The sequence below is a fragment of the Phoenix dactylifera genome, chromosome 17, assembly GCF_051530095.1.
Source record: "Phoenix dactylifera cultivar Ajwa chromosome 17, Ajwa_hap1_PhDact_Kaust_v1.1, whole genome shotgun sequence".
Taxonomy (NCBI): Eukaryota; Viridiplantae; Streptophyta; class Magnoliopsida; order Arecales; family Arecaceae; genus Phoenix; species Phoenix dactylifera.
The window spans coordinates 18,904,494-18,919,398 of record NC_143206.1 but is presented as its reverse complement, the minus strand read 5'-3'; the positions used below and the strand labels follow the sequence as shown (position 1 = coordinate 18,919,398).

General features: G+C 43.5%; 1 protein-coding gene across 2 annotated transcripts; it reads right to left on the bottom strand.

The window, feature by feature from the left end:
* Positions 1-2,885: 2,885 nt before the first annotated feature.
* Positions 2,886-5,159, bottom strand: LOC103699288 (dof zinc finger protein DOF3.6-like). Of its 2 annotated transcripts, none has more exons than XM_008781324.6 (2): positions 4,730-5,159; positions 2,886-4,539 (listed from the first exon to the last, which is right to left on the bottom strand). In XM_008781324.6, the coding sequence occupies exons 1-2, from the start codon at positions 4,778-4,780 to the stop codon at positions 3,532-3,534; spliced, it is 1,059 nt and encodes a 352-aa protein (XP_008779546.3). In that variant the 5' UTR covers positions 4,781-5,159; the 3' UTR covers positions 2,886-3,531. The 2 variants fall into 2 exon arrangements, with proteins under 2 accessions (XP_008779546.3, XP_008779547.3); XM_008781325.6 differs by having other exon boundaries at positions 2,886-4,536.
* Positions 5,160-14,905: the final 9,746 nt, after the last annotated feature.

Sequence of the window (14,905 nt, the reverse complement as noted above, 5' to 3'; positions counted from 1 at the left end):
TGAGAGTCAACTGCCAACTAAGCACATGCTTCTATATAATAATACTTCGTAGTGCTAGTAATTATAGCAAGGGAATTCTTCTGATCGAAGCTTCCGAAAATATCACCTTTGCAGAGAGTTAGGATGCAAGAAGCCAGAAGAGAGAGATACGGGATGGTAAAATAAAAGGTCAGTTCATTGATTGAATCATATCCTGTCTATTGATTGAACTGAATAGCTCTTCAAGGTCTCTCTCTCTCTCTCTCTCTCTCTCTCTCTCTCTTTCTCTACATTTCCTATCTTTTACTCTCTGTAATGCAGATACTCACTTGTCTACATCCATACAATCATAACAGTCCATTGCTGAAATCAATACGGGAGCTCAACAACCGCACATAGTTGTAATATAAACACCATTTGATACTTGAATGCAAGGAAGAACCCATGGAGAGATGATTCACCGAACCTGGTTGGTGCTGGTTGCCGGTTTGCTCGGGTGCAGTAACAACAGTACTCGGCTTACAGTGTAGTTAATTAAGACCCCTTGACAACCATATATCTGTTTACTTCCTAGTGTATAAAAGGGTGTCCTAATTAAGGCCAGGCCCATGCTTCACGACCAACCACGAAACAGTTCGTCTATTCCTGCTGCTCTTGCTTTATTTCTCTTGCATACTTTCCTTCAGTTCAGAGAAATACCTGAACACTGTCAGCGCTACATTCCATTCTTTAATATCACCTTATTTTTATATTTCACAACTTACTCTCATCTTAGGCACGACACCCCATATATGAAGAAGAAAAGAGAAACCAACACAACTAATGTACATAAGATAAAGACCGCGGACCACCATCCGTGAGCTCTCCTGGAGCTATACAGGGAGATAGATCTCCATCGTTAAGCATAATATATACTATATTACATACTTGGAATCTAATGCAGACCGGATCGCATACGATGACGGCCATGATGGTGCTCATGCGAGGCAACGTGAAGCAGAGAGCATGGGAATCTCTTTCCCACTCTCCATCTCTCTCTTTTTTTCCTTTCCTGTTTCACCAAGGAGAGGAGGGCCAACTCATAAAGCTAAAGCTGCTCCCTTAACAGAAGATGACCGGCCCCCTCTCACGCCTATTAGTCTCTCTCTTGGTGTAACCCCACAAATCCACCACCAAGATCATCCCCTCTCTATAACCGTGTGGGCTACTGCTCGCAGCCCCAACAAGGGTTGCATCTTGGCATTTACCTTGAAATTCCGAGCCTCTTCTCCTTTGGATTGCACCACTCATACACCCCTTTCTTTCCCTTGCTTTATTTTCCTCACTCTCTCTCTTCTCATTTCTCCCCCAGGTTTCCATTTCTACTGATATCGCTTCTCCTCCCTCCTCCCTCCCTTTTTAGTTGTACGTGGGCAGTCTGCCTTTATTCTCACTAAGGGTGGGGGAAGGGAGAGACTGCCTTGGTCCTCGCGAAAGCAGACGAGAACCCAGATTCCCTGTGGCACGGACCCATAAAAACAAAGGAGGGTGTCTTTGGGCATTTCACCATTGCGCTTTCTTTCCCTATTCTTTTGCTTCTTTGGTATTTTTTGTTTTCTTTGCTTTTCTTTGTTTCAGTGCATGTGTGCGTGAGGGTATGCTTCTACGACTGGCATCGGTCTTAGGTTACATATTCTAACGGATTCTTGGGGCTGCATGGATTTTAGTGAGATCTTGGCTTCTTTTCAGTCACCACATTTGCGGCTTTGGTACAGGGCCGAGTAAATAAATAAGAGTCTAAATGATGGGTCAGATTAAAGAGGAAAAAAGTGAGGAAAAGCAGTGATTCGAGGCAGAGCCCAAATCAATCCAACAACGTACTGCTCAAATAAAGTGGTTGCCGCTCTGTCTCCTGTTTGTGTGTGGGGATGTCCATGTATGCACATCAATATAGGTTTGGTAGCCGATGAGCACAAATAGCCATTGGAGATTAAAGAGAACAGATGCAGTCCATGGCCGCAATATATATACTTTCCTCCTAGCACTAATTCTAATCTTTTAAACAAACTTAAATATATCAAATAATTGATCATCCCCCCCCCAACCCTTTCTCCATGCCCCCCTCTCTCTTCCCCGCCTCCTCTCTCTCTCTACATTCAGACATAGTATATATATACATACATTATATAAATGTATGTACGTATTATGTTATATGTATTTATATAAGAACATGCCCTACAAAATGCTAAGTGGAATTAGAAAGACAGACTCGATGATTCAATATAACATTACATAACATTGAAATGGTGGGATCTGTAATACTAGGGCTTCTTTTTTTTTTGTTCGATTGCGGAATAGGGAATTTTCCGCCTCCAAATGATCAGAACATAACGTTATAGACCAACTGAGTTTGCAGGCAATCTATCTCTAAAATACTACAAATGTGCAATGCATGATAGCGCATGAATGAATACAAAGTTACATGAAAGAAATGCTGGTCAAAGATGAGTGCGCGAGTTGGCAATGTGTTAAAAAGATGAGAAGAATGCTGCAACAGAGCTTTAATCTGCGTGCGGTCATACTTAAAGACCAGGAAAGGCTTCAAAGTAGGTTGCATCAATCTTAAAGTTGTGAGAAGTATTTCAGATTAGAGTTTTATGTCAAATTAGGCTTCATCATCTCAAATTAGAGTTTTCTGTGAAGGTAGAGATACCAAAGTGTGGGGAGTAGCTGCACCTTCCAGACTCCAAAGAACGAATAGGCAGCGAGAGAGAGAGAGAGAGAGAGAGAGAGAGAGAGAGAGCGCTATTTTAAATACTAAAGTTGCAAGATCATGAAATGCCGAAACCGTGGCTACTCCTATACCAAACCATCTCAAAAAAGAATCTAAACCAATCCATATTCAAATTATACTAACATAGATGACATTTACTCCCAAATGATGTCTAAATTGAGAAAGCCTATGTTTTCCAGCTTCCATAGTCAATGAAATGCTGAAGCCTGCTTGAGCACACCAGAGCAGACACAACTCCTGCTTCTCACATCCACATTAGTTATAATTGCATCTGATAAATAAGCATACACTTCAATGAACAATTCGCATAGAGATACTTGTAAAACTATTGGGGTGCTACTGTTGACAGAGATCATCACATGACAAAACAATGAGTGCTGATGTTCACAGGAAATAACTATTCCAGAACAATTGAAATACAATGCTCCTGCTCATTTGTAACAACTAGCTCTGCATGTCAGAGATACCAAGTTCCATGAACTTGCGCATGCACCACATTTTTGCAACCATACTATGAGATACGGGGGAAAAAAGACGTAGGAAAACACCAACCCAAAATAAATCAAAGACAAGAGCTGCCTACCGTTTCTAAAGTTTTTCACAACTTGTTGAACGGATGTCACCCACCATTTTAGACCTATTGAGACCGATCGATGCAAGTTCAGAAAGGTTTTTGTAGTACTAATCGGCTACCGTTGCTTCTTCCTTTCTCCAGTCAAGCAGTTCCTTCCGTGAAGCCATTGAAAAAATTAAGCTTCCAAGTATATGGTTACCACGAACTACAAGAGATTGCCAGCTGATGAAGAGTTGAAACCCGAGAGGTCTGCTGCCCAGCCGCCGCCGCCGCCGCCGCTGCTGCCGCCGCCGCCGCCGCCCCAATATTGATCATTTCGGGGAACGCTTGGGTACTGTCTAGGCAAACTGAGCCCCCGTCGGTTGTCTTCCATCTTCACTGAAGCCAGCTGCGTGATGAGCCCAGAGCCAGTTGCCTTCATGTGGACCGGCCCGGCGAACGCTCCGCCAACGATCCCGCCACCTTCTCCGTCAAAAGGGAAAAGCCCAGGAGCTGGTGCCGGTGGTGGCAGCGTGGGTTCTAACCCTCCCAAGAAAGGGAACTGCTGGATCTGCGGAAGCCTCCACTGCTCCAACCCAACGCCAGTACCGCCCGAGCTGCTGCTGATCCCCACCTGATAGTCGACCACATCGGCCGGTTGGATCCCGGCAAAGCTCAACCCGATGTTGGGCGCGTCGTAGTCTGCCAGTGGGTGCAACGAGGCAGCCATGAACGGCAGCTGGGGCGGCATAGAGAGGTTGGATGGGATTGCACCGCCGATACCGACCGATGCGGCAGTGGAGGAGGTCGAAGAGGAGGCGCAGGCCTGGCGGTCTGCAGCGCTGGTGGTGGCGGCAGCTGAAGACTTGGAGGAGCTACTGCCGGCGGACTTGGTTCGCTTGTTGCGGCGGCAGCCGCCACCAACTGGGACGTTGCGAAGCGCCCCGCCGCGTGTCCAATAGCGGCGGCACGTCTTGCAGAAGTGGCGGGGCTGTGACAGGGAGTAGTTGTTGAAGTAGCAGAACTTGGTGTTGGTGGAGTCGCAGCGCGGGCACTTGAGCGCCGGCTCCGGCTGGGGGATCTTGGCCAGGCGGGCGCGCTCCGCCATGGATCCAGGCCGGATCGAGCCAGCCATCGGGCCCTCCGGGCGCGGTGCGACCGCTCCCGTAGGGAGCTGGGAAGCCTCGCCGCTGCCGCCACCTCTGCTGCTCCCGGCCTGATGATGCGCTTGCTGCTACATCAATTGATGATAACAAAAAAAAACAGAAGATAAAGGAAATTATGGTTACTGGTATATTCAAGAAGAGAAAAGTGTGAGAATATTTCTGGCTTTTTTTATGCTTTATTGATGAAGAAGCTACGGAATAAGTTGAAACTTGGGGAAAAAGAAGGAAGGGAAGAAGAGAGGAGAGGAGGGGACTCACCAGGTTCCAGTTAGGCGGATCTAGGTAGACAGGAACAGATGGAAAAACCATGGTTGGATGGAGGGTTTATTTTTGGCTTTGTTTCTTTTCTTTTCTTTTTTTTTGCAAAAGGTTGATGGGGTTTATAGATGGTGGAGAATCACACGCACAAGGGGTTTCAGAGAGAAGAAAGCAACGAGAGAGAGAGAGAGAGAAGGAGAAAGAAAAGAAAAGGAGGGAATTTATTTCCTTTCTTCTGTGGTGGCTTTTATATTTTTATTTTCTGAGGTAGGGTTGAATGAGCTGATACGGGGAGGGAGGGAGGGAGGGACGGAGCGAGAGAGAGGGAGAGATTTCCTTAGTCACTAAGTTTCTAAATGAATTGCTGTGGATCAGTGGGAGGGGTGAGTGGATACTTCATGCATGGAAAGTTGAGATAGGAAACGGGTACAAGGGGGAGGGTCCATGGAAGCCCTAATAGTATTATTATTATTATTTGATGAGAAATGGTAAAAAAAATGGTGGAACAGTAAGCAAACATACGAAAAGGAAAAAGGTTGGGCTTGGTGGTGGGGTGTGGAAGGGTCATCCTCGACTCTCTCTCCTCTCTCCTAGCTTGCATGTAGGATATATATATATATATGAAGATCATAGCCCTCTACCATGTTTTCTTTGTGCTTTTGCTTTTTCATTCTTTTCCTTTCTCCAAACTCTACATATATAGTTCTCTAAGAAAATGTTCGGAAAGCAATGCACACCTGGAATTTCTACATGTCATGCTCTGTGTGAATTATTTGCTAAAGTCAGGAACGTGGAAATCCCGATTGCAAAATATTCATATTATAAAGCTTTATGACTGTAACTTGTAACTATGAATGTGATATTAAGCTAAGTGCAGCATAACATATCCTCACTTGATCTAACTCATTTTTTTGTGAATAAAAGCAAGCTGTACTCAGCAGCAAACAGGAAGAAAAAATGGAGAAGGCTTGCAGGGATTGCTCCTAAAAATAATTTAATAGATAAGGGCGAGGAGCTACCTTTGTCCAGCATAAATCCAATGCTTTAGACTATTGTTGCTGAGAAGGAAAGCCTAAAATATCAATATATGCTTCAATGTATATATGTTATTAAGAGTTCTTAATTCGTTCAAAGCTAAATTCTTTTTCTTCTGACTTTGTTGGCCATTAGAAAGTTTTCTGCTTTGGTGCAACTCTGTCTCCATTTTTTCACTACATATTTGATGCAGCAGCACAAATATATTTTGTGAACGTTCGCTAATCAAGTTCTTATTATAGATTTGTAACTCCAAATTCTAAGAAGAATGGGGCAGTAGCCTTAGAAGATTATATTAATCAATAAAACTTTTCTCTTTTAAGTTTATCGTAGAGTCCTCTTTCCTAAAGAGTTCGAAACAGATGGCGCAGAAACAGCACAGATGTGTATCATTACACCAAGAGTGCTAGGAAGTAACAAAATCCAGATAGCTTCACAAAGAATTTAAAAAATCCACATTGGCAACTTGAGCAAACATCATATAGCTCAACATGATAATTTACCAGTTTGATGCCAAACACCATACATATTTTTTTTTTGGGGGATAAAAATGGCATTTCATATAGCTCTAACGTGAGTACATCCAGCCATATCTGAAGAAAGAAAAGAGTACAAAGTAGGAGGTATCTCTCCGACCGATGTCCATATGATCTCTCCGAAGTGCCGGGCAACATAGGAGGCAACCCAGTTGTGAGACACAAGGCTGAAGTCGGCAGCCCTCATCGACTTCAACCCCGATTCAATTAGGAAAAGGAGCTAGAACAGAGGATCGCGATGACGATCCTCTCCGGCTCCTCCGGGGGGGCAAACGGGGCAAGGGCGCCGCGGGAATCCCGCAGCACCCCTCCCAGTCCATCCGCGGCCGATTCACGGCCGTGGATCTCGCTCGACCGCCGCGATTTTCGCGGCGGAGGACCGTTACGATGGGGCGATAAAACCCCATCTATTCCTTCCCCTAGGGCCACCCCGAGCCTCTCCTCCCTCCTCCCTCCTCCTCCTCTCCTTGGTGACCGGCATGCCCTCCCGCCCGATCAACCATCCGAAGCCCCTTCGTGGGCCATCCCCTGTTTCAAGATTTGTTTTGGCTGTCGAAAAGCCCCACTGCCGTCGCCACCACTTGACCGCCGAACTGAGCCACCTGCGGCCGGGATCTGCCGCCTTCGTCGACCGCCGGTAAGCCCTTTCTTTAGCTCTTCGTTCCATTGCCATTTGTCCTTGATTTTTTCCCTCTGTTTTGGCCCCAAACCGAGACCACTCTCGGTCTCTTCCTCCCTGTCAGCCACCGCAACGGCCACCGGCCGCCACTGCGGCAGGCTGGCCGTCAACCGGGCGACAGCCTCCGGCCACCCAGGCTGGCCCTCTACCCTCTTTCCTCTCCCTTCTCTCGGTTTCTATCTTTCCTGTTCATGGGGGGGGGGGGTTCGGGAAGATGATGGCCCTTACGGGCCGAACGGGGCCAAGCATGGGCCCTGTTCACCGCGGGCCCAACTTGGGCCCGATCCCAACCCGAAACTCGAAAAAAAAAATTCCGAAACCCGAAACCCAGTTCAGATCCGAGCCCGGAATCCGAACCCGAACCCGAACTCGAACCCGGAACCCGAAACCCGAACCCATTTGGCCAATAAATGGAATTTTGCAGTTAAGCCCTTGGCAGTATATTATTTCACGAAAGAGCCTTCTGCAAGTTATGTTTGATCCCTATAATTATTATATAAGAGTCCCCAAATGTATTCGATTGGTCCCTCCACTAAAGTTTTATTATAGAACAGTACCCTGTAATTAAGTATTAGCCCCTGCAATGCATAAACAATCCATTAGAGACCAACTTTGGGGGCCCTATTGGGTTGGATCTATGCGGGCCAATTAGGTCGTGTCCGATATGGGCCCTATCGGGCCATGCCCATTATGGGCCAACTCTGAGCCCTGTTGGGCCATGTCCAATAGTATTACTTTTGGTTTTGCTTAGCTCTGAAATTTACAAAGAAATTAATTAAATGTTAACAGGTAAACTTGATCCGCCTACCTGAAGTAGGAATTAAGCGAGAAGAGGTAAGTAACTTAATACTTCGAGTGTGATTTTCAAATTATTTGATAAATAGATTAAATTCTGATAAATGTTTTGTATTCTATAAAATGGGTTTGGCATGTTAAATTTTATTTGAAAATTATGCTTTGAAATCCGTAAACTATGACTGGAAAATTTATGAAATCTGTTTATATATATATGTATTCTCAGCATGGCTATGATCTGTTCTGTTCTGTTCTGGCCCCGCCAATGGGGATTACACGTTGGACCTGTCGACTTGTAATCTGTGAGGAACCGGTTTCGACACCGCGCCACCGGTGATTAGAATAGTGGTTTCTGGACACCGACTGCCATAGGTGGGTAAATATAGTGGATTTGGCACTTTTGTGCAACACCGGCTGCCATCGGTGGATAAAAATAGTGGATTTGGCACTTTATGCAACCCATGCCATTGGGTTACGTGGCCGTAGCCTATCATATTGAGATTCTGATATCATATTTTTGGAAAAATGATAATAAGTTTTGAAAACAGTAAAATGATGTTATTTATTCCAGACATTATCCTGCATTTTGATTTGATATGCTCTGACCCCACTTTGGGGTATTTTGTTGCTTACTGGGCTAGTATAGCTCATTATTCTGTTTTCTCCACTTTTCAGATCCAGAGGCTTGATCTCACAGAATTGAGTGCGCTAGATTTTCCGACGATTTCTTCAGTTATTGATCCTTTAGTTAGATTGATTAGAGTATTTGACTTACGTCAGCATATGTTATTTGAAATTTTGTAAGATTGCTTTTGAACAACTTAAATATTTATATCAGTTTTAAGCATTTGTGATTGCTTTGATATGATCTGCTGCCTTGCACGCCTGCGCGGCCCGCCGTGCGGGCGTGCGGCGTCTGCCGCGCCTCGGGCTCGGGGTGTGACACTAGTCTGCTGCACTGTTTGCCTTTCGAAAAATGTGTAAAGAATGAAAATCGCTCAACTCCTGAGCCAACCTACGAGTGTCACGGATAAGAGGATGACCATCACTATATCTGTCCAATCCTCGAACCCTGTCAATCACCACAGAGGAGTCTCCCTCAAGGCATAAACGCTCGGCACCAAGTACCTGCCTGGCATAGGATATCCCTTCCCAAGCTGCCCGCAGCTCCGTCCCAACAGCAGTAAGTCCATGCGTACGACGGCCACCAGCTGCTATCATTCTTCCGAGATGATCTCTAATCACAAAACCAACACCTCCGGACAATCCGTCCACCGACATACTACCTGGGCGCTGTGGCAGTGGAAAGAGTACCCCATATGTCCCTGGCCATCCCAGAAGAGAACCTCGCGGCAACTATGGTGATCTCCCTCGCATGACGTATCGCTCTGTCCACCACCATCCTCGGGGGTAACCTTCTGCCCTCGAACAAGCCAGCATTCCTGTCCAACCAAATATAATAAGCCAAATATGCCCAGTTGATGTAGAACCGATCACGAGAGAGGTGGCTGCAGCGGTGACGATGAGTTGATGTAGATCCGGTCACAGGAGAGGTGGCTGCAGCGGTGATGATTCACTCTTGGGATGACTGCCGTGGCTTTAAAATAGGAAACAAAGGAAGAGGGAGGAAGAACAGGAGGAGAAGAAGAGAGGAAGAGCAGCAGAGAGGAGGAGAAGAGGGGGAAGAAGAGAGGAGGAAAAGAGAGACGGGAAGGGAGGAAGAGAGACGGGAGGCAGGGAGGTGGGGGAGGAAACCTTTAATCCTTCATTAAAACCCTAATCATGAAAATAGTCCCTTATATATAGAGCCCAAATAAACACAATTAACTTAATACCCCCTTACACAGAAATAACTCCTAATAAGTCCAAAAATAATACAGATAAGCCCTAAAATGCAAACAAGCCCAGAAATAAAATAAAATAAATATGCAAATAAGATGGTGGACTAGGCGGAAAAATAATCAGCTCTGATGTCCCCATCACTAGCGAATCCCTGACTCGGCAGTACTAGGCCTCCGCATGAAGACCCTCAACCAATGAATCAGATCCTGTACCAACTCGACTGAGTGGGGCAATAGGTCTGATGATCTCCTCCAAATCTTCCTGGCTCTGGAACACTGCAGCAGAACATGATCAATAATCTCCTCGGTATCTATGCACACCTCACAATCCTGAGTGATCCTCATCCCACGCCATGCTAACAAGCTCCTAGTTGGTAAGCAACCCCATGCCACCTTTCAGATGAAGAGCGTCGCACGCGGGTGAATCCGCATCCTCCAAATCCATTCCTTCTCTATCTGCCGGTCTGACTCTCGGCTCATCAGCAGGTGAACTAAACCTTGTAACTAGGCTGATGATGTAACGTTAGTTCAATATAGGATTAGGATGATAGTTATGCACTTATTTGCGATCATGGCGCCAATGCCAAGACACATTAGCCAACTTCCATTCACCTGCACGACTTTTTATGCATATACACAAATAAACATTTTTTGTTAAAGAGATATGTACTAAGAAACTAACCAACAAAGAACCTTGTTATTGAAAACATAACATATGTACTCTAGCCATCATCACGTCCTCTTGTACTGGTAATTCAACACCATGCAGTGTCCTTTTTGAACATTTCCAACTAAGCTGTCAGCATCTTGATCACTACCTTCAAGTCATCCATACAAGTCCTAGCATGCATGCAGCACTTTCTCAGACAATTGGAACTCTATGAATCTTTGATAAATATGGGTAGGATGTTATATGCAATCTATTCATGCCATAATTTCTGTGCAGAGTGTAAAGTTTAAAAACATTCTTAAATCTAGAGTTAAAATTCTTCACATTCTCACTTCCAGCTTCTTCTTTTTTTTTTTTTATTTGTGCCAATGAGATTGATTGGCTCCGTTTCCAGCCAATTCAGTAATTAATCCATTAGTCACTGTGACACATACCAGAGTTTCAAATCATAGAAACCTAGGTTTTCAACGATGCGAGTAGATCACGAGCCAATCCAAAAAATAGTTGGTATAAAATAATATCAAATCTAACATTAAATAATTTAAAGTTATAAAAAATAAAGTACTAATTAATAACAGCTACACAAGTTTAAGTGTGCATAACATAGATGACATATTTCTAACAGGATAGGTCTAAAAATACGATCGAGTTGGATAACCAATCCATATAAAAACTCAATCTAGTTATCGAGTTGACTTTCTTAGTTTTTGATCAAATTATTTACTTTGATATGAGTAATTTAATCAATAATCTAACAATTCCGGCCTGAATCGAACAATCCTTGAATTAGATCATCAAGTTTCGTGGCATTGGGCAGTATTGACCGAGAACAGATGGGTCCTTGGTGATTATTTCGATGAAGGTAAGATGTCTGAATGTTCGACTAATGCCAAAAGACTTAAAGTGTGCGGCAAATGAGTTCTTGCATCATATTTTAAGTGCAGTTGGAGTCCACCCTCCAAAAATTGAAGCGTGACTTCTAGCAACCGGACCTGCGGTTCATATTCCACGTGAAATCGCTATCTCTTATAGCAAAATCCTACCGCCAAAAAGTTAAAGGGAAGCAACCTAAAAATTTCCAGGACAAACCAGAGGAGCCCTTTCCAAATTTTTCCTTGGAGCAGCGAAGAGGGCAAGAAGTATAAAAAAAAGGAAAAGGCCGAGAGTCTCACGGACAACATGAGAGAGAGAGAGAGAGAGAGAGAGAGAGAGAGCGAACGACGGATATAGCGGGAGAGGATGAGGACAACTCATCAGATGCTCCCGGTCGGGGAAGTGCTGCCGGACGTCTGATTTGTGGGCCCCAGCCCGAATATTATGGGCTGGTCGAAACCCCACCCACGTTGACGCCTGGCCTCACCTAATCACAAATATGACTTCGTCGCGCGCGACCACATCCCGCTGTACACTGTACCCACACCTGCCATCTGAACCTTCTGATTGACGGGCACATCATAAATAATCCCTCCAATCCATACTCACGTATCTCGGTCCAAGGTTTCAAATTTAAATCATCGCAACATTATAATAACTGCTATAACGTCACTGAATCATGGCGATCATCAGATTATCATCTAATTATATTATAACAACCACCATATAGCAAAAGAGATCCGGTTCGTTCTTCACCTTATCATAAATAAAATAAAATAGAATAAATTTATATATTAATAATATCTGCAAAAAATTTGTTTATACCAAAAAAAAAAAAAAAACTGATTCAAGTATAGAATGTTGTATATATTTTTAAGAATTTTTTTCATTCTAAAAATTTAAATTTGCACGAATATTTTCTTAAAATTTATATTTATTTATATACCTTCGTAAAATATTGTTTTTGCATAAATGCCCCTAGTATACGGTTTTTCTTATATCGTTAATAAAAACAATATTTATTTTAATTAAACATAAAATAAAATTTTGAAATTATTTTTTTAATCTTCCATCGTAATTTTTTTATAAATATTTTTTTTTTACACATCTACACCATTTAGTCGTTTTAATTTGAAACCGTTAGTTTTTTAATGACGTTAGATGGCGTAGGTACATATACAAAATTAAGGATAAAAAAAAGTAAGGCAACAAAATAAGTATTTTACAAGAGTATATGAGGGTATTCATGTAAAGTTCGATCTTTAAGAGAGTATTTATGAAAAAAAAATATGTATTTAATATAGATATATATTGTTAGAAATAGAATGTTATAGTTCACTGTTACCGTTAGTCGTCAGTGTCCATTATTAAGGAGAGCCCCGGAAAATAACGGAAATTATTATACGGAAAATGACGCTGTCAGAGGGGGCCCATCAAACCGGGGATAACCGCGTAAAAGAAGGGGAAACCTTATGGTGGGCCCCATTTAAAGAGCCCATAAACCCATCCGTCCATCGCTCCGCTTTGTCAGTTTATCGGTAAGTTGATGACGGGCATTATGGGTGGGACGAACCGACCGGGCCCACCGTTGGATGAGTGTCGAAGATTGTGCGGACTTCCGGCACGGGACCATGGATGAGGTCCACCGATTAGACGGCCAGGATGGGGCCACACGGTTGTAGGGCAGGCGTCATCACAACAGGGACGGAACATCGACGTTGGCCCCCAAGTGGAGGACCGCAGCTTGGGCGGTCGCCATCAACCCGAGTACAGTTAGCTCAGGGGAGCCCCTGATGTCAAGGACTCCTCGGCAAAATTTCAACCCTCCGATCTGCAATGATTTGGTCTGCGATCTCGACGGCCACCTTGTATGTGGGGGGGATCCACACGGTTGACTCGGTGTACCGCAAAGACGAAGTCATCGAGACGTTGATGGGAGAACAAGAGTAAGGCAGGAGGAATTTGAGTTCCTCCAACTGAGATCGCTACATTTGAGACTAGTGTAACGATACTTTTTATAAAGAAGCTTGCTTGATAAGCTTTTAGAAGTTAAATCACAATGGCTTTTTGTACCATTATGCGGTTTCACTCGCTCAGGGTTATCTAACTCATTGAGTAAATAAATTATGAAGTAACTCGAAGCAAACCAATTGATGACAGTTTATTCTCTTATATTCTGAGATTTTCCACCACTTCTACTTCATTGGAAGAAAGTGAATTGAGAATATACGCACGAAATGGACTAACAAATCCCATATTCAAGGTTTTACACATGATTAGCTGGTTCTTAGGTTGGTGGTTCAGAGTTTTGCTAATGTTTCTAAACCGAAAGGTTAAGAGGACTTGTTTGTTAAAATTCCAGAGGATCAAAATAATATTAAAATGGATATTCTATATGAATTGGGCTTGTTAATCTGTCCAGCCTCTTTTTTCATAAAAGCCCATCCTAATATTAGCCTAAATCCTATTTATGAGAATATGAGCGGAAAAAAATCTATAGAGATTTTTTTATCTGGTAGGATTTACGTCGAAGAGAGATTGAATTGATGCGGACCTTACTTAAATAGATTGAAATTTATAATATAATAAAAAATTCAGTCCAATCCTACTGAATTTTTCAAACAGGCTCTAATTTCCACCGGGACTGATGTTGCACGGGCTGCTGAAGCCAAGTCACAAGCAAAATGGCTAAGCACACCTGAAAGGCAGTTCTATCAACTCTGCACTTCTCAGTAGCCTTTAAGCTCTCTAACTTTGTATCTCAAGATCTAGTTTAACATAGGCCATAGGCCAATACCTCTAACTTTTTCGCCAAATTGTCACAGTGTTTCACATCACTGAGCCACTTGCACCACATGCAGTTGCATCTACAGAAGTCCTTGCTGCATGCAACAAAAAGCAATAGTCCCACGACCACAGAATCGCCTTAAGAGGAATTCAAACCCAAGAACTCACCCCACTGGAGGGCGAAAGCCGTAACTTCTCTCCAAGTTGTTGAGTTGCAGGGGCCGACTAAGATCCACCAGTTCGAAACTCTCATCCAAGTTGGTCATTCATTCTGCAGGCTCGGATGAAGTTGTTTCACAAGCTTCGAAGCGGCAGTCCATCAAATGACAATCCCAAAATAATTAGGTGGAAATAATGCCCAGCCCTGTGAGAGAGACTTTGAAACACACGTCGCCCTCTGCCCAAAAGTGGAGTGCAAGTCAGCCATGGCATTTGTAACCCTCCAAAGACACAAAGAAGAAAGAACGACGACCGCCGAAACCAAAGGATTCTAACCTAGGAGGTAACCTAAGTGGGAGCATCTTACAAAGGACACAACAAGGTTAAGATTCCATGGAGTAAAGGAGAGCTTAGACCAAGGAACTGATAAATCAAGTAAAACTGGCCTTGCAGGCCAAGAGGCACGGAGCGTACAAGATGATGCTAACCTGCCAGGTCGAACAGACTATGCAGTGCCATCCACAAGAACTTAAAAATATTCAACCTGCCCATCACCTCATAAGCATCACCAAAGTGAAATGATAAGTCATCCAGGTATAGTAAAGCCTTTCGATCTTTTCATGGGTCCTGTTCAGACCCAGCTATCTTTGAACAACTATACTGATTTATGACCAAAGCAGTTCAATAATATAATTTTCAATAGGACAAGGTCTGCACAGTGACCATCACTGAACGAGCCAAAAATCAGATTAAGAAAGAACAAATTTGATAGATAAAGCTACTAAGAAATAACAAATTAGA

Coding starts and splice junctions, on each gene's coding strand:
- LOC103699288 (XM_008781324.6), bottom strand. CDS start 4,780: ATGGTTTTTCCATCTGTTCCTGTCTACCTAGATCCGCCTAACTGGAAC. Junction 4,540..4,729: donor ATCCGCCTAACTGGAACCTG/GTGAGTCCCCTC, acceptor CAATTGATGTAG/CAGCAAGCGCATCATCAGGC.